The 19,117-nt window shown below is 39.4% G+C and overlaps 1 protein-coding gene across 6 annotated transcripts in view; it reads right to left on the minus strand.

The window, feature by feature from the left end:
* LOC132392655 (calcitonin gene-related peptide type 1 receptor-like) overlaps positions 1-19,117 on the minus strand; it is a 91,488-nt gene that overhangs the window by 17,388 nt on the left and 54,983 nt on the right. For all 6 annotated transcript variants that reach the window (XM_059966830.1, XM_059966831.1, XM_059966828.1 and 3 more), the window contains 4 exons: positions 16,932-17,048; positions 9,321-9,433; positions 9,139-9,230; positions 3,597-3,723 (listed from right to left, as the gene is read on the minus strand). In XM_059966830.1, coding sequence (XP_059822813.1) covers positions 3,597-3,723; positions 9,139-9,230; positions 9,321-9,433; positions 16,932-17,048 — 449 coding nt within the window. The remainder of the gene's footprint in view (positions 1-3,596; positions 3,724-9,138; positions 9,231-9,320; positions 9,434-16,931; positions 17,049-19,117) is intronic.

The raw sequence follows: 19,117 nt of genomic DNA on the forward strand, positions 1-19,117 counted from the left end.
TGACTATCCTCCCTTTACACTCTTATACAGTATACAGGTTTCTTCCCAAAATTTTTACTGTCCTTTTGCCCCTGGCTGAGCCACTGATTTTTCCAGCTGTTCCACATTCCAGCATCTACACCTCTGGTGACTCCATAATTTTATTGACAGGCTCAGAACACCACTGAACTTAGCTCAAGCAAATATCGATGGAAGAATAGAAGAGAGGTAGCTGAGGTGCAAACAAAATTTTGATGCAGCCATGCTAAAGGACATTTTAAACAGGGTGGTAAAATTCAAGTGTAATTGGCAAAGGTGATATTGGAGAGAAAACTGCACAAAAATAGGAGACATAATGAGAAGTGTTTGTTCTCCTTAAACCTTTGACATAACATTTCCTTCTTTTCCTTGTCTGATAACCAATTGAACATTCAACTTATCTTGTATTTCTGCACTCTTTTCACTCTTCAAGCGAAAATATTTCTCCTAAATTTCTATTGGATCCTGATATTTATGGTCTCCTATTTTGCTTTTCTAACACCTTACTGGAGCAAAACTTTTGTCTATTTTCAAGCCGATTATCAGGGGCATCCCTTGGTCTCCTAGTTTAAGAGCCCCACCTGTTCTGTCTTGGTTTGCTTTACTAGCCCAAAGTAACATTTCAGATAACCTCCTGGGAATTTCGAAGTCACTTCCTTGAAGTCTCAATAGTGCCATAGGACTATGCAATTAAAGACAGCTAGTCACTTTGACCTCTACACCCAAGTTAACAACTATGTTTTTTTTAAGTTGTTTAGCATGTTTTATTGTCATGGCAATGGATGTATGCTTGAAGTGGAAAGGATTGAAAGGTTATGTGAATGTGCAAAGGAATGAGACCAATTAGGATGCTCTTTCAAAGAGTCACATAAATTAAAATGGGCCGAATGGTCTTTCATTGTACTGATTGACTCTAAGATAAAGTATACAGAATATTAATCTAATTTTAAGCTGGAAAGATGGGAACAACACATTGATTGTTGCTGGAAATACTGTATATAAAACTCATTAATTTCTGTCTGATGGGAACATTATTTCCAAAGCTAAACCATATCTGCCAGCAAGATTAAGATCAATAATCATTACTGTCATGAGAACACAGCAGGTGAAAAGAGTTCTGTGAATACTTGGTGACACTCTAAGCAAGATCAAATTATTTTCATGCTTTTCTGGTAGCTTTGATTTTTATTTTAAAGAATATTTTTAGAAGTGTAATCTTTCAAAATCTCATGTTTATTTTTGACCTAAAGTAATTTGTAGTGTATAATTTACTTCCATCAAAACACTGGCAGAAGTTTAGGCAGGTTAATGGTTCGGTGCATATTAGATGGACTGAAGGGCCTGTTTGTGTGCTGCGCTGTTTCTATGACTTCATTGGCCAGAAGTATAAAGGATATTAATATTGAGAGTCAAATAATTTTGAATTACTATTTTTGTTATAGTAATATTGGGATCAATTGCACTACTAGATTAAAATCAAATAAACATATTTAACACATATTTCTGATAGAAATTATGCCTGTCATTCTTCACTTTCATGGGATTTAGCAAATGTGAAAAATGTACGCAAATACGTACATAAGCTGAAAATCAGAACTTGGTAGTCAAATGCATTTTTGTTATTTAGTATTTTGTGAGCAGATATTTCTGTTTAATTTCTCAGTTAATTGGGAACTACTGTCAGTAACCTGCACTTCCACAAAAACAGAAAGAAGTCAGGTTTGAGAACTGTTACCCATGGGAATAAGGCAATAGAAGACTAACAAATGCAATTCACTTTTGCTGAACAATTCTTGCTGTCATTAAAATAGATGGACGCAGCTTAAACAAGCTCAGTAGATTCCATAACATTACAGGATTCTGATACACTTTTCTCGCGTACTGATTAATGGTCTTGCCGCAGAATCACCCATCTGCATTTACCTATCTACCACTCGGGGAGTAACATAACTGTGTAGAGCAAAAGACAATGCAGAAACGCCAGGGCAAGCCTAAAGGTTGCATCACTCTCCAGAAAACTGACCCTTTCATCTTCTCCATGGTCACGGGCCATTTGTTGAAGAGTCCTACATAGTTGTCCATTTTTTTTCAACACTTTGTGGAATGTGTATAAGTGAAACTGAAACAGGTTGTTAGCAGCATTAGTGATGAGCTTTTCCTCGCACTTCCACCACTGTAACTGCATCAGATTCTATCCCTGTCGTAGTCCTTCCTGGACAAGGATTATCCAAGGGTACTGAGTCTCAGTAGAGGATACAATGATTGTGTTACACTTCGCGCCAGGCTTTCTCCTTCTATCATTTGTGAATGTGTGGTCACTTAAACCCGACTGCCTGAGTTCCAAATCATATGAAGTCCATTAGCCTCATGCTTTCTGAACTACAGTAGCATGCAGTAATGCAGTGTTTTGTTTATAAAATTCTCAGCCTTGTAACTAAACTGTTCACAGTCATGCCTCTCACTCCCCAGCCCCACAACCTACTCACATTTCTACATTCCTCCTTGATTATTCTTTGATGTAATTGCCCCTGCTGTCAATAATCATGCTTTCACCTACCAAGCCAGAAGCTCTATAATTGTTCACTAAATCTTTGTACCCTCATTCCACTCTTTCCTCCTTTAAGTTGTTCCAAATTCTTAGACGAGTTACCTAGGACAATCTTTTGGACACTTGCCTGAAAGTTTTTTTATGAAATTGTGTTAAAACCTAGCGTCAGTGATTAAACAGACCTTTTGGCCCATCAAATCCATTCCAACCATCAACTGTCCTATATTAATTCCATTTTTTTATGCCCACATTCTTATCAAGGGCACACCTCCCACCCAGCTCCACATTCTATCACTCACCTAGGGCAATTTACAGTGGACAATTAACCCACTGAACCACAGGTCTTTGAAATGAAGGAAGATCCAGTTCCTCCAACCTGCTCACAAACAAAACGGGCAAATTCTGAGTTGTGCATTGAACCTAGGTCAAGGTATAATATTGTGCCACCCCTCCATTACTTGTATTTGGCACCTTGTGATGTTTTGCTACATTAGAGGAGCAGTATAAAAAAAGTTGTTCATTCAGTGGCAGTTTTCCTCCACCAGAAACATTCAGGACTTTGATGCTCTCACCTCTGAGGCAAAGGGTTCAGAGTTCAAGTCTTACTTCAGAAAATGAGCACAGGAGTCTGCACTTATATGCTAATGCAGTTATGAGAGTGTTTCGTTATCAGAGATGTCATCCAGAACACGGGACAAGAAACAATGTTCACATCCACCTTTGAAGAAAGCTGTGAAAAATGCCCTGGTAAAATTTCACAGAAGACCTGTGTCTTCCCTCAGTTCCTCTATTACCTTTCAGTTGTTTTTACCAGAATCCGATTATCTTATATTCATCATTCAGTTGTTTCTGTAGTTTTGTACAAATTTGCATTTGCTACATTACAATAATGACTACCCTTCAATGAAGTGTGAAGCACATTATGATATTCTGGAACTGTAAATATCGCAAGGTTTAAAAACAAGCTTTTGCTTTCCTTCAGATATCAAACTAATCACTGTATTTTTCAATAACTGTCTGATAAACTTACCGGATTACTTTCAACAAACTTTTGGTTATTTGCCACAGCTGTTAGCGAGATGATAGTGACAATGGAGTTACAGACAAATGAGAAAAATAGATTTTTGTGAAGCGTTATCCTCTGGCAACTTAAACTTCTACAAAAGAAAAATGGAAGAAAACAGATTAATTCAACTGTTCGCTCTTCTCTTTGTTCTTTGAATGTTATCATTAAAATCACTCATTTTGACTCATGCTGTCATTGCCTTGCTTAGAACTGGCAGCTTCTCTATTTCTGCCTGAAATCAAAAGCAGCGAAGCGTCATTTGTAATTCTACAAAAACACCATGCCTAAGCTCTGATAACATCTCCTTGTCTAAGCTGCTGGCTCTAGTCAATTTAATTGTCAAGTCCAAGTATATTGTCATCTGACTGTACATATACACAATCAACTGAAACAACCTTCCTCCAGATAACTGTGCACCCACAAAGCATATATCACACACAGCACATAAAACAAAAAAATTACTCAATCTGTTAAAATATAATTCAAAGTTCATGTAGCGTGCAGCACAGGTAAATAGTAACAGTAAGCAGTTTGAGGTCCTAGTGAGGGATCTTGGTGGTGGCAGGGTATTTATTAGTCTCACAGCCTGAAGGAAGAAGCTGTTCTCCAGTCTTGCTGTCCTAGTCCTGATGCTCCTGTACTTCTTTCCTGATGGTAGTGGATCATAAAAATTGTGGGTTGGGTGGTAGGGATCCTACACAATGCTTCAGGCCCTTCATATACAACTCTCCTGATAAATGTCACAAGTAGTGGGAAAGGAGACCCCTGTTATCCTCTTGGATGTTTTTACTAAGTTCTCTAGTGTCTTGTAGTTTGCTGACTCGCAGCTTCCATACCACACAATAGTGCAGCAAGACATGACACTCTTGATGGTGCTCCTGTAGGAAGCGGTTAGAATGGGATGGGGAGCTTTGCACACTTTAGTCTCCTCAGAAAGTGTAGACACTGCTGTGCTTTCTTGTCTAGTGAGAAGTGGTGTGGGGACAGGTTAGATCGTCCATTGGTGCACACCCAAGAATTTTGTGCTCTTCACTCTCTCCACTTCTATATGGTGATGTGTTGGGGCAATGGCATCAACTTGGCTGATGCCAACAGACTCAATAAACTGATTAGAAAGGCTGGCTCTGTGATAGGTGTCAAACCAGACACACTGGAGGCTGTGGTAGAACAAAGGACCCTCTGGAAAATTCTGGCAATTCTGGACAATGTTTCTCACCCTCTGCATGCCACATTGGCTGAACGGAGGAGCACTTTTAGTAATAGACTACAACAAATGCTCTGCTCTAAAGAGTGCTAAATGAGAGATTTCTTACTCTCAGCCACTAGGCTCTACAATAAGTCGACCTATAGCTGGGGAAGTGATGACCCCCTTCTGCTAGACTGTTCGTGGTAACTTATTCTTCTTTCTACTTCTCTTCTAATATTTATATCTGTGCACTTGTAATGTTACTGTGACACTGTAAGTTCCTTTGGGAAGTACCTATCACATGGAGAGTGGTCAACCTGTGCCTTCCTGAGGATCATAATCATCTCTTTTGTTGTCATTGAGAATCAGGTTATTATTCTCCGCCATTGAACAAACCTCTCTACGTCCTCTCTGTATGCCAATGAATCATTGTTGTTAGAAACGTAGAAAACCTACAGCACATTACAGTCCCTTCGGCCCACAAAGCTGTGCCGAACATGTACTAACATGTACTTGTTGATGAGGACAATCACTGTTGTATTATCAGGGAATTTGATGATGTGGTTTGAGCTGGATCTGGCATGAGTCAGGAGTGTGAACAGCAGCACATTGAGCATACAGCCCTGGGTCGCACCAGATCTCGGCGTGATGGAGCTTGAGATGTTGCTGCCAACTCAGACTGACTGGGGTCTTTCTGTCAAGAAGTCTAAGATCCAGTTACAGAGAGGCTGTTGAGACCCAGTGAGAGGTTTTGAATCTCGACAAGGATAGTCTCAGAAGGATGATCTTATTAAATGCTGAGCTGACGTTGATGAACAATGTATGAGACATTGTTTTCCAGGTGGGACAGGATGGAGCAAGGAGCTGAGACTATGACATCATCAGTGCACCGGTTCAAGTGGTAGGGAAATGCAAAGATTTCAATGTAGCTGGAAGGCGGGATTTTATTCAATCCATTACCAACCACTCAAATCACCTCATTAAACATAATCTAAATGAGGTACCAACCCATTACACAGTACTGTCTGCACATTAAACAACAGAAGCAACACACCATGGACAAAAGAGACAAAATACTGGTGATATCTTCCTCATTCATCTGTGAATGACATTGGATAATAAAACAAATAATAGATACAAAGCTCCAGTGAACATCCCCACCACTAGCAGTGTCTCAGTCCAGGGTGAAACATCTGTAACCATTGTCAGATAGATGTACCAAACAGATAATCCATTGTTGCTTACTTCTGAGGTCCATTTTGTCACAGAAGCTAATCTTCAGCCATTTTGATTCACTCCACATATAACCATATATATAACCATGTAACAATTACAGCACGAAAACAGGCCATCTCGGCCCTTCTAGTCCGTGCCGAACGCTTACTCTCACCTAATCCCACTGACCTGCACTCAGCCCATAATCCTCCATTCCTTTCCTGTCCATATACCCATACAATTTTGCTTTAAATGAACCTGCCTCTACCACTTCTACTGGAAGCTCATTCCACACAGCTACCACTCTCTGAGTAAAGAAATTCCCCTTTGTGTTACCCTTAAACTTTTGCCCCTAGGTCTCAACTCATGTCCTCTTGTTTGAATCTCCCCTACTCTCAATGGAAAAAGCCTATCCACGTCAACTCTATCTATCCCTCTCATAATTTTAAATACTTCTATCAAGTCCCCCCTCAACCTTCTACGCTCCAAAGAATAAAGACCTAACTTGTTCAACCTTTCTCTGTAACTTAGGTGCTGAAACCCAGGTAACATTCTAGTAAATCTTCTCTGTACTCTCTCTATTTTGTTGACATCTTTCCTATAATTCGGTGACCAGAACTAGCCACACGATATTAGGAAATGGCTGAGAGCACCAGATACAGAAAAGACTATGATTTTCTAGCTGTGGTACTGAAAAATTGTGTTTCAGAACTATCCTGAGATCAAGCTAAGCTGTTCCAATACATTTACAACACTGACAGGCACCCAAAATGTGGGTAACAGGCTGTGTGTTCTGACCTGGTGAATCACCCACCAAAGTCATCCTACTACAAGCCAGGCACAAAGTAGAGTGCTGCTCCATCAACACTCAATAAGCTCAACACCATTTGAGGCACCACTCAGGACTGGGACCCATCAACTCACTCTACCTACTTGTTCCCTCTAACAGTCAAGTAACTTGGTTACACTGTGTATCATCTATAAATATATGAATGAAATCCACCACAGTTACTTGGACAGCAATTTCCAAATTTGCAACCTTTACTTTGAGTTGCAAATGTAAAAAGGAACGCCAGCATCTACAAGTACCTTCCAAGCTGCACAATATCCTGACATGTAAAATCAAATTGTCACTGGGTATGAAAATTGGAGTTCACTACCTAACAGCACACTGATTGCTGTTGTTTAATAAAGTGTCAACCTCCTCCTGAAGTACAGTTAACAATAGCTGTTCAATGCTCACATCGCCAATGACACCTATTTCCCGATGAATTATATTAAATTGTCTTTTGTGCTGAAGACTGTAACCCATATGCTGACTATCACATTGTCATTTTCCTGTTACCTCCTCTGTCTCATTAATTTAGCCCCATGTTGCTGAAATATTCATTACTTCACTATTAAATGTAAAGTCCAATGCATCCATAGCTCCACGTCTACAGTACATGCTCATTAATATTGCTTCTCTCTTTGATAATCTTATTAAAGTTCTACTTCGTCTTGGGCTGAATTCAAAATCTGTTTCATCATCATTAAATCCTTCCTTAACCTGATCACAAGCTGGCCAGTGGTGTAACGGCATCAGCACCGGGACTTCAAGGCCAACTGTCCCGGTTTTGAACTGAGCCGTGCTTTCGTTCCATGCTGGGTTGAGCATTGAGCTAGCAACCCGGCTCATAAAAAACAGACAAAAGCTAAGAAAATGGCAAAAAGTTGCCACTCAATACACCATGAGGTGTGAAAAGGAACAACAGCAGCCTGATCATCTTCTGCAGCTACCTTTAAACAGCATTTCATATTAGTGTGGGAATCAAGACTAGTATAATAAGACACCAATAATTCGGTATTCAGTGACCAGAAGTGTTTGATAAAAGGAATGTTTTGAGTGACCTGATTTGCAGCATTCTGATGATAAGGAGTAAAATATATAATAGGGCTCTCAGAGCACCTCTTCCCTTCAAAGCAGTAGGCCACTAAAGAATTTAAATCCTTGGTGGAAAACATTTTTTCTTTCTACACTGCAAATGTCAGAAAACAAATCAATGCACTAGGGTTTTACAAATGACAGGCTACTACATTTCCTCTGTAGATCCACTGCAAGGAAGTGGTGTCGCAAGATAAATCTAAGATAAACAACCATCATTGTTTTCAACGGGAGTGAATAATTAATCTCTGACCCTTCTTTGAAATGAGATTACTAACGAATAAATGTACTGTCTTGACCTGATGTCTTTTCTCTTTTACTAATTAGTAACTTATGCAAAGTTCTAATATTCTTCAGTACCTATCTTGGTGACACCCATGTAAACCCAGCCAGATGCTTTGTCTTGTATATCTCCATTTCCTCCCTGGGACTCGCAGCAACACAGAATTTAGCAGAGGTTTTAAAAGTGCATTGCAGCATTTCTGACTCCCAACTAATCTTGTACAGCAAGCCTGTAACAGTGATATACATAACAGAAGCCCGCAAAGTACAAACTAGCAATTTTTAAAATTTCTGTTGGACTTTACATTTTCAACACTGACGTATAAAATGCATTACAGCTCCAGGGATCTGTGTTCAATCCTGACTCTGGAGCTGTTTGTGCAAAGTTTGCCTATGTTTTGTTACTGCATATGATTTCCCCCTTGTTCAAAAAGCACTGGTAGGGTAATTGGCTCCAGTATGTTAGCCCTCATATAGGTAAGCGGCTTCAGGGATTGAATGGGGAGTTGTTGGGCATGTGTGCAGGGGGAAAAAAAAGCAGAGTTACAGGGAAATAAGAAGAGGGGAAATGGGACTGATGGGATTGCTCCCCTGGATCAAATGGGCTGAATGATCTCTTTCTGCACTGCTATGAGTATATGGAAAATATTCTGCATATGTACCCATACTGCTTATTTAGCATTGCTACTTAAATAAAATAGGAAAATAACATTCATTGAAATTTATGTTACAAAAATTTGTTTTATTATTGAATAGTTTCAACGTCACAATACAAGCTTGGTTACTTAAACAGAGTCTACTATTCCAATGCATCACACTAGAGCACGTTTTGAGCTCAGCCTCAAAGAGCATCTATATAATGGATGAGTAACATAGACAAAAAAAACTAAAATACTTACTTGAAGTAAAAGAATATGCCAAGAGAAATCAGCAGCGAAGCCACTGATAATCCATGCCCAATCACTGCCAAGTACAATAGATTCACTGCTGTCTGTATTGACAAGAAAATAAGGTTCATTATTATATAATTATTCTCTATTAATTTAATAATGAAGCAATGAATTGCAAACAGCAATCTTACCTTTAGCTTCTCCTTTGTGTGTGCATTACACTGTGTGTAGTTTGTCCAGGTTCTGTTACTCTCTGGGTGTCGAAACCATTTTCCAGTTTTATCACAAATCTTTACTGCTTTCTCTATATAAGAAATGAGCAGAGTAAATACCAGCCAAAGTATAATAAACATCATTCCAAAACTTATGTTAAAAGTTTTACTAAAGAGAAATGATAGTTCTACCAGAATGGAAAGCTGAAGTTAACTTTAAACAGCAGGCGAACCTGCAATATAAGGAAACTTGAACGTATAGTTTGCCACAACCAACTCCCATTGCATAAATATTAATTACATTCACATTTATTCTTTCCATTTGCAGATACCTACTCAATGAGACTTTTTATTAATCATCTAAAAATGGCCTGAAGCCACAAATTGAGTTTCTTAGGCTGTACATTATTAATGGAAAAGCAAAATACGATATCCTCAGTTTCCATTTGGTTTCAAATCATAAACAACTTTGTTAATAAGTGTGTTTAAATACTCCAATTGTATCAAAATTATTTTTAAAAATTTAGCTTTTATGTATCATGACAGTTGCTACACTGGCTATTCTTAATGTAATAAACAAACATATTTAATGGCTTAATATTATAGACAAATATATTTAATAGTTCAAAATGTTAATGAACCACTTCTTATTAATAATGGATTCACTGGTTATTCTACTAAATATTAAGTACAACTTTTCCTAATTTTAGGAGTAATGATAAAAAGATGAATTACCAATAAAGATTATTTTTATTGTAACAGAAGCTTACCATTAAGAAGTGAATGCGATGTGCTATTCTAGCACTTAAGTTATTGTCAAACCCAAACAGAACTCCTTACATAAAGTGGAATAATATGGGTATCCAGCTTTCGGTAAGCGTCATACAATATATTACAGTCAGCCCTCCTTATCTGTGAGTTCCGCATGCGCAAATTCAACCAACCGTGAATCGAGAAAATCGGGAAGTGCTCTTCCAGCATTTGTTATTCAACCATGTATAGACTTTTTTTTTCTTGTCATTATTCCCTAAACAATGCAGTATAACAACTATTTACATAGCTTTTAAACTGTATTGGGTACGATAAGTAATCTAGAGATGATTTAAAGCATATGGGAGGATGTGCGTAGGTTATCGTGCATTGGGATTTTTAAAAAACTGGAAGTTCTCTTACTAAGTAAGTCGGAACAGGTACATCCAGTATTATTTAGCATCAATTAGTCAAACATTTGTTTTAGTATATATTTTACCTTTTTATGCATATATTTCACTTAAGAAATGTATGTATTTCAATAATTAAACCACTGCATTGCTTAGTAATAATCGTAGCTTTCATCGGGGTAGGGCCTTTATCACTCTATCCTTTAAAATTGCTCCAATCATTGACTGACTGTAACCTAACGCTTTTCCAATGACCAATGGTGTTTCACCTCTTTCCAATCACTATTAATTCCAATTTATTTTCAATCATGATCGTGATTATTTTCATGAACAGAAACACTGCGGATTCAGAACTTCGCTGGGTCCTAAAGACCACCGCACTGAGACAGGTTAAATAAGGGACTTGAGCATCCGTGTTTTTTAGTATCTGTGAGGGGTCCTGGAACCAATCCTTCGCAGATAAGGAGGGCCGACTGTATTCTACTCTGTAATACTGAACTTGTTTCATCCTTGCTGAGGATTCTGGTTTGTAACAATATTCTTTTGGAGATGCATTAAATGTTACTCATCAGGAATGAAATCAGTGGGTCTGCTTTACAAATGTTCTTCCCTGGATTGCAATTTTTATGATATACAGTAGATTCTGGTTAATTGGGACATATTGTGACCAGTACACTTTGACACAATTAAGCAGATGCCACAAGTAACCAAATTTTCATGGAAGTAGTTAAAACGGTATTTAAAAAATTATCATTTAACAGAGTAACAAATTCAGTATTTAAATGAAATACAGAACCAATTAAAACATGATCAATAATACTACAGTATTATGAAACTACGTATTAGTTTCTCAACTGAGGACTAAAGCTGCCGATGAACAAAATCAACGGAAGCATCTAGTGTGGGTAACAGACTGCTTTCACACAACTTTTGACAACTGCATCCTACAAATCGTCATTTTCATTGCAACAGTCAAGATGATTGCTGATACTTCAACTTCTTCATAGTTCCCAACTTGCTGAAATAGTGAAATTGTTTCACTTTCACTCCTGACCGATTCTGGCATTTCCAAGCCTGAATGCTTGAAACTGCAGTGAGCAAAACAGTTTTGAATTGTCTTACTGCTTATTTCTCGCCAACCATCATTATTATTGATAAAAAATGCAAGCACATGCAAATAACACTATTTGAAAACTAATCACTCTAAGCACAGTGCAGTGTAAAGCAGCTGTACAAGTCCACGTATCTATTGCTAGTTAGAAATTGTTTGGTACAGTAACAGTCTTCTGCCCCAATTAAGTGGCACAGTGCCACAAATAAACAAAGGGAATCAGGGTTATTTTCTTGATAAGTTTTTGTTCTTTAAGAATTGTCCCAAATAAGCAACTGCTCTGTTTAAGCAATGGCCCAATTTACCGGAATCTACTGCACGTTCAGAAGTCAGAATATTCACCATAATTGAAATGTTGTTAAATGTTGCAAGAACTGTGTGTATTAATCAAAATGAAGCCCTACAGCTAAAAATGAAGGAATGAAATAAATCTCATCCATTTATAAAATGTTCTATCCTTGAATAAGTTTTCAATCTTGATGAATACACAATGGGTAAGGCATTCATCATCCCAATCTGACAGCATCTAAGCATAATGGTCAATAGATATCCAATCTGAATTTAGAATATGCTCAAGGCTATAAAGCTGTAATATTTCTTGATGCAGATTAATGACATTGGGATCACCTTCTCATGTTCCTTTTATTTCAAAATAATGTAATTTAGTCTTCAAAGAAGCTGTGGCTTTATTACAACCAGCAGAATACATCACGCTAACCAATACCTGCTTTGCTCCACTTTATCGGGTTTGGAAATTGTGTCTTTAATTCATCTGTTATTGGTTTCTGGGCATCTTCCCACAGAGTAAAAAGCAGTTACACTATTTAGGGAATCTCAGAGTCATAGAATCATAGAGTTATATCGCATGGAAATAGGCCTTTCAGCCCAACCCATCCATGCCAACCTGCATGACTACTTGAGCCAGTCCTATATGCTTGTGTTTGGCCCGAGTCTCTATAAACCTTCTGACCAAATATATTTTAAATGGTGTTATTGTATGCATGCCTTTGACCAAGTTCCAGCAAGGAAGCATAATATACTACTTATTTTCATGTTAGTAGATACTATTTCTTTTTCATGTTATGCACCAAATTTACTATCAAGGCTTCTACTTTAATTATTGGTTAATGTAAGCATCCAAGATGAAATTTGTTAGATTGGAAGTATTTCCTATTATGTACATTCAGTTTCAATGAAATATGCAAAGATGCTTGAGCCTGAAGGCATATGTACACAAATTATTCTGTCCGCAATGGACAGTTGGAGCTGCTAGTTGCAAGCTATTTCAACTTCCATTTCTATTCCAAACCATCTGCCCCTGAACTTCTCTACTGCTCGGTGAGGTCAAATGCAAAATTAGAAGAACATCACCTCATATTGCACTAAAGGAACAGTGAATACTCCAGTTTCAGGAAATCAGCATCCTCTCTCTCTTGCTTTATCTCTCCTTTTGAGCAACGTAGGTCCTTTCACACATACCCTTCTCCCAGACCACACACACAATCCCCTTTTATGCACTTTATTCCCCTCTACCCCTGGCACACTGCTTTCCCCTCTCCCTGCCCACCCCACCTCCCTTATTTGGTTACACTCTTTTTTTTAAGATTTCATAATCTGTCCCTATTTGTCGCGTCCACCTAAATCCTCCAAGTCTTCATCACTCTCTCTGCCCTTTCCTCCCCACCTAACTTCATCTGCCAATCAACCCCTCATCCGTTGTCTCCACCTATAGTGACCAGCTCTTGACACACACCTTTGGCCTCAACTATTCATGCTGACTATCCCTGCTCTGCTGCGTCAGTCCAAATGAGGGGTCTTAATCTGAAAAATGGGCTGGTTATTTCCTCCATAGATTCTGATTAAGTTCCTCGTGTGGCTTTTTTTTGCTACAAAAGTATTCTGGTCCACTTATGCCATTGAATAACGGGAAACATATTTACCTTCAGGTACTTCATGGAAAGTAAGGGAAAGAGCAACATACAATGCCATCAGTGTAAAAAGAAGTCACAAAGAATGTTAATGACATGCTTTTTTCACAAGATTCAAACGCTCAACCCATCATAATATCATACAGTTTTTTTTTCAGAAGGAAGTTTTAAGGACTGACTTCAAAAGAAGGAATGAAGCAAGTTTTAGGAAGGGAATTTGAGAAGTTACAGTGTAGAAATTCAAAGGAAAGATGAAATACAATGAAAAAGAATTTGAGTAATGTAGGATTATTGCGTTGGAGGAACAGAGACTAAAAGACAATGGGGCTAATGAGGCTGGCAAGGAAAGTCATGCAGAGACTGAACCAAAAAGTTAGATAAGTCAGAGTGGCGTACAGAAAGGTGAAATGCAGAAGGCACAAAAGTTACTAAATTCTTAAAGGTTAATGAGTGTAAGGGCGCCCTATCTGAATGGCCATAGTATTTGAAACAAGGTCAGTGAATTAATATCATAAATTAGTACAAATGGACATGAGTTGCTGGCCATCACAGAAAAGTTGCAGGTTGGAGATAATGGAGAATTAACATCCAAGGATATTAGGTAATACTGCAGGAAATAAACTTGTAAAAGTCTTTGGTGAGGCCAACTTTGGAGTATTGTGTGTAGTTCTGGTCACCTACATACAGGAAATATATCAGTAAGATGGAAAGAGCACAGAGAAAATTTACAAGGATGTCATCAGGACTTGAGGACCTGTGTTATAGGGAAAGGTTGATCGGTTAGGATTTCATTCACTGAAGCACATGAGAATGAGTGCAGATCTTCTTGAGGTATATAAAATTATGAAGGGCTCTTTTTAAATTATGCAGGCTCTTTCCCCCTCAGGTTGGACGAGAATAAGTTGGAGGTTAAGGTCAAAAGATGAAATATTTAAGGGGAATTTGAGGCAGCACTTTTTTAATGAGAGGTAGTGCTAGTGTAGAACAAGCTGACAGCAGACGTGGTGAATACAGATTCAATTGCAGCATTTGAGAGAAGCCTGGTTAAGTATAAGAATTGGAGGGGTATGAAGGGCCATGCTTCAGATGCGGGTCAATAAGACCAGGCAAAATAGCAGTCCAGCAGGAACTAGATGAACCGAAGGGCATGTTTTTGTGCTGCCGTGCTCTCTGACTCGATGGAAAGCATGAAGGTAAAGGAGGTGGAATACAGCTAATAATTAACATTAATTCCTGGGTGATTATGAGAGATGATATAAGATCTAATGAGCAAAATGTTGAGTCCATCTGGATACAGATTAGGAATAGTAAAGGGGGAAGATCTCTGGTGGGAAATGACTGTAGGCCGCTGAATAAAATCATTACAGTGGCATAGACATAAACCAAGATGTACTGTATCTGATGTATGTAAGAGTGGGATGGCAGTTGTCATTAGGGACTTACAAATCCCAGCGTGGTGGATTGGAAGACACTGAATGTCACGCTATTGTTTCAAAAGAAAAGATGGAGGCAAATGGCAGGTTATTGTAGGTCAGCAATTTAATGTCCGTAGTTGGGAAAATGCTTGAAGCTACCATTAAGAATTAGCAAGACATCTGAATAGAACTGGTTCCATCAGGCTGACACAGCATGGATTTAAGAAGATCCTATTTTTGACAAACTCACTGTGGTTTGAGAATACAATGAACATCGTGGATGGGGGGGGGGGGGGGGTACTTAGATTTCCAGAAGGTGTTTGATAAGGCGCCACATAAAAGGGGAACCATGATAGCGCAGCAGTTAGCGCAATGCTGTCACAGCTCCGGGTCTCGGAATTTGCAGATCATTTTCGGTGCCTTCTGTAAGGTTTTTGTAAATTCTCCCCGTAACTGCGTGGGTTTCCTCCATATGATCCAGAGGAAACAATCCCACAGACTAAAGACGTACCAGTTAGTAGGTTAATCGGTCTTGGTAAAATTGTACTGTGATTAAAATAGTGTTAAATTGTTGGTTGACTAGGTATACTGCTCATTGGCTCAGATGGGCCTGTTCCATGCTGTTTGATAGTTATATGATATAGATAGATAGATAGATAGATAGATAGATAGACAGACAGACAGACAGATATATGAGATAGATAGATAGATAGATGGCATCGATCAACTGCTTGACTCCATCCTTACCTGAACTTCCCAAATGTATATGTCTATGGAAATGACTACAGTAGGTGTGTATAGTACTGCAAAACTCTGTAGGTCTCCAAACCTCTTCTATGACCTGAATTACAGGTATACAGTTGTTGCTACTTCATGAGTTAAGGGATATTATTAAAATTCTTAGTGGCACAGGGGGCTTTGTCCCTATGTTATAAAGATGGCTAAAATTAAATAGACTGCTGAAAATAATCTTAAAGGCTTTGAATGGTGAGTTTTAAATTTACACGAGTAGAATACAAGTTCTTATAAATTATACTGCAGCTAATACAACTTGTTTGGAGGATTGTGTTCAGTTGAACACCATGCCTTTGGAAGGACATAGCAACCTTGAAAGCAGAGGAAGTCCTAGATGGAAACCATTTGTTCTGATTGGGAATACAGGAATAGGAGGTATGGCCTAAAAATCAGTGACATTGAGAAAGAATTCAATACTAAAAAGAAATGAACATTATGCACTTCCTTCTGTAAACAACAGATGGCTCTTCGCCAGTTGTTAGATAGCTTTATGCTGAGCAAAAGTATCATGGGAGCTGGGAAAAAGACAGGTATTTGAAGTAAAGTTACAAATCCGTCATAATCTCAATGAATGTCCGAAAAGGCTTAAGGAGATATAGTGGCCTACCCTGCCTTGTATGTTCATTCTACAGCTGTTGAATATTCACATCTGGACAAACATATAGGGAGTGATGACATCCTGAAAAAGACCCATCATAGACGTACCCTGTATACTATTGTGAGCCAGTAGAGCAAAGCGTCGGAAGGGTGTTACGGTAATAAATAGTGAGCCTTTCAACACAGGAGAGGAAAACACATAGGTCTTACAATTTTACAATATTTTATGGCAGGTCTCCAATTAGACTGAGCAATTCATTCTTTTGGACAATAAATCAATTCAGAAGCTGCTTCTTTCAGTTTGCCAGTTCTGAACTAACCTGCCTGTACTGCCACAGAAACAGCCTTCCTGTGATCCGTTTGCCAAATGTATTTAAATCAGGGCCAGTACACTGCAGCTCTGAACTTCCTCTGTTCATGCCTGTCACATACTAAGGAAAAATTATGAAAGGAAATATGAAGCACAGCTGTTGTTGAGATTAGGCAAGACTAATGGAGATGATTGGTCTTTTAACCTGAACTTTGCCAAATGTTAGCACGGTGATTACTTCAGCTGAGAATGACAATTTATTGGGTGTTCTTACCTGATGGATCAAAGTCTTGAAAATAATCTGGACATTTTTGGACAGCCACTGTCCCTGGAGGGGTATCATCCCAGCACAGCCAGCCATCCCATGTTCTGTTACACGCAGTGCCATTCCCTGGTGAAAAGCAAATATGTTTGACATGAGGTAATAAATATTATGGTTGTAATCCATATAATTAATAACTGCAGCACTTTCACAACTATTGCACAGAGACTAGTGGAATTACATCACCTCTTATTCAAAAACAAGAGATTCTGCAAATCTTGGAAATCCAGAGCAACACACACAAAAATGCTGGAGGGACTCCGAAGGTGAGGCAGCATCTATGGAATTGAACATGCAGTTGACGTTTCAGGCCGAGACCCCTCATCAGGACCAAATCCTGATGAGACTGAGCCAGCAGCCCATTCAGTGCCAACCTTAAGCTATTTATAAAGCTTTCGTGGCTATGAAGTAAGTACCTAAAAGTTAAAAAAAGGCTGCAGATAGTGCTAACACTATTCCCAGTCACTGTGAGGATGATTGGGACATTGTACTGTTAGCTAAGCATTGCTGTAAGAGACTGAACTTGATTTTGTACACCCGGATCTGATTCAGACAACAAACAAGTTACAAAACTTGCGGTTAAGATGGTGCCGAGCTGCGTCGCCACCAAGATCATGGCTCAGACTTAGCCGTTTTTTTTAAATGTTCAGAGATAGAGGGGTTTAGGGGCCAGAGAGTGATGTGGGGGAGTTCGAATTCAGAGTAGGGTTAGGGACAGTGACGTGGAGAAGTTAGTAGTCAGGCCTTTGTCCTGCGTTTTAAGGTCAGTGATGTGGAGGGTCATAAGGGCCTCCCCTCCCTGCTGGTAGGTGAGGGATGAGGATAGTTGATGAAGGTCATCCAGTCCCTCTGCTCAGTGTTGGAAAGCCATCGACATGGACGGGTGATATTGGGCTGTCCCAAGTTAGTGGATCCTGGGATTGGATGGATCCATGGGAGCAGGAGGCATGGAGACAGAACAGTCTTGAGAGTCCATCTGAAGCAGGCCAGGCACTCATGCTTGGAGTCTGGGGTCCGATCTTTGATTAGTACAGGGGTTGATACCAAACACCTGAGCTTGACAGTCATTATCAGAAGGCCAGAAGCCCGATGGACAAAGCCAGGAGACTGGAGTGCTGTCCCGGAGCTGGAGGACTGTCCATATGTGTGAGTTGATGCATGGTGACTGGGAGGGAGGAAAGAGGCTTGTAATGTTGTTTTGTTTCTTGTTGTGTTCCATTTTGTTGTTTGCTGTGTTGCTCTGCCAAGCATTGTAGGCATGCTAGATTGGTCCTGGAATATGGACAGCCCCAAGTACATCTCTAGGTGTGCTGGCTGTAAACACAAATGGTGTATTTCACTGTTTCCGTGTATATGTGCTCAATAAATCTGAACTTGAATCTGAATCTGAATGAACCTCAGAATCAAAGTAATTGAATCAGAGTTCCATGTCCATTCAGAAATCTGATGGCAGAGGGAAAGACGCTGTTCCTGAAACGTTAAGTGTGTGCTTTCAGGCTCCTGTGCCTCCTCCTTGATGGTATCAATGAGAAGAAGGTAGGTCCTGGGTGACAGGGGCCCTTACTGACAGCTGGGATCTAGTGACGCTAATGCCCATGATGGAGATGTCAGAGTTTACAACCTTCTGCAGGGTTTTCCTGTCCTGTGCAGTGGCCCCTCCATACCAGACAGTTGTGCAACCCGTTTGAGAGCTCTCCGGGGTACATCTGTAGAAATCTGCGAGTGTCTTTGGTGACATGCCAATGCATCTCAGACCCCTATTAAAATATAGCTGCCATTCTACCTTCTTTGTAATTGCATCAATAATTGGGCCCGAGACAGATGTTCAAAGATGCTGACACCCAGAAACTTGATCCTGCTCACCCTTTTGACATCTAACCCCTCGATGAGGACTGGTGTGAATTCCCTTGACTTCCCCTTCCTGCAGTCCACAATCAACTCCTTTCATTACCAGCTGCATAGCAGAAATAACAGCATTAACTCCTCTTACTCCCTTGATTATGCAGATCCCTCAAATTTGGAGCATAAAGCCAACTGACCATTTGAACTGCAGAAAAATGACTCCCTTTGCAGTTACTGTAATAAGGTTCCATTGCATTGTTTGAACAGAATATGCTGCTGGCTGCAGGGCAGAACCC

The sequence above is a fragment of the Hypanus sabinus genome, chromosome 4 (genome assembly GCF_030144855.1).
Source record: "Hypanus sabinus isolate sHypSab1 chromosome 4, sHypSab1.hap1, whole genome shotgun sequence".
Taxonomy (NCBI): domain Eukaryota; kingdom Metazoa; phylum Chordata; class Chondrichthyes; order Myliobatiformes; family Dasyatidae; genus Hypanus; species Hypanus sabinus.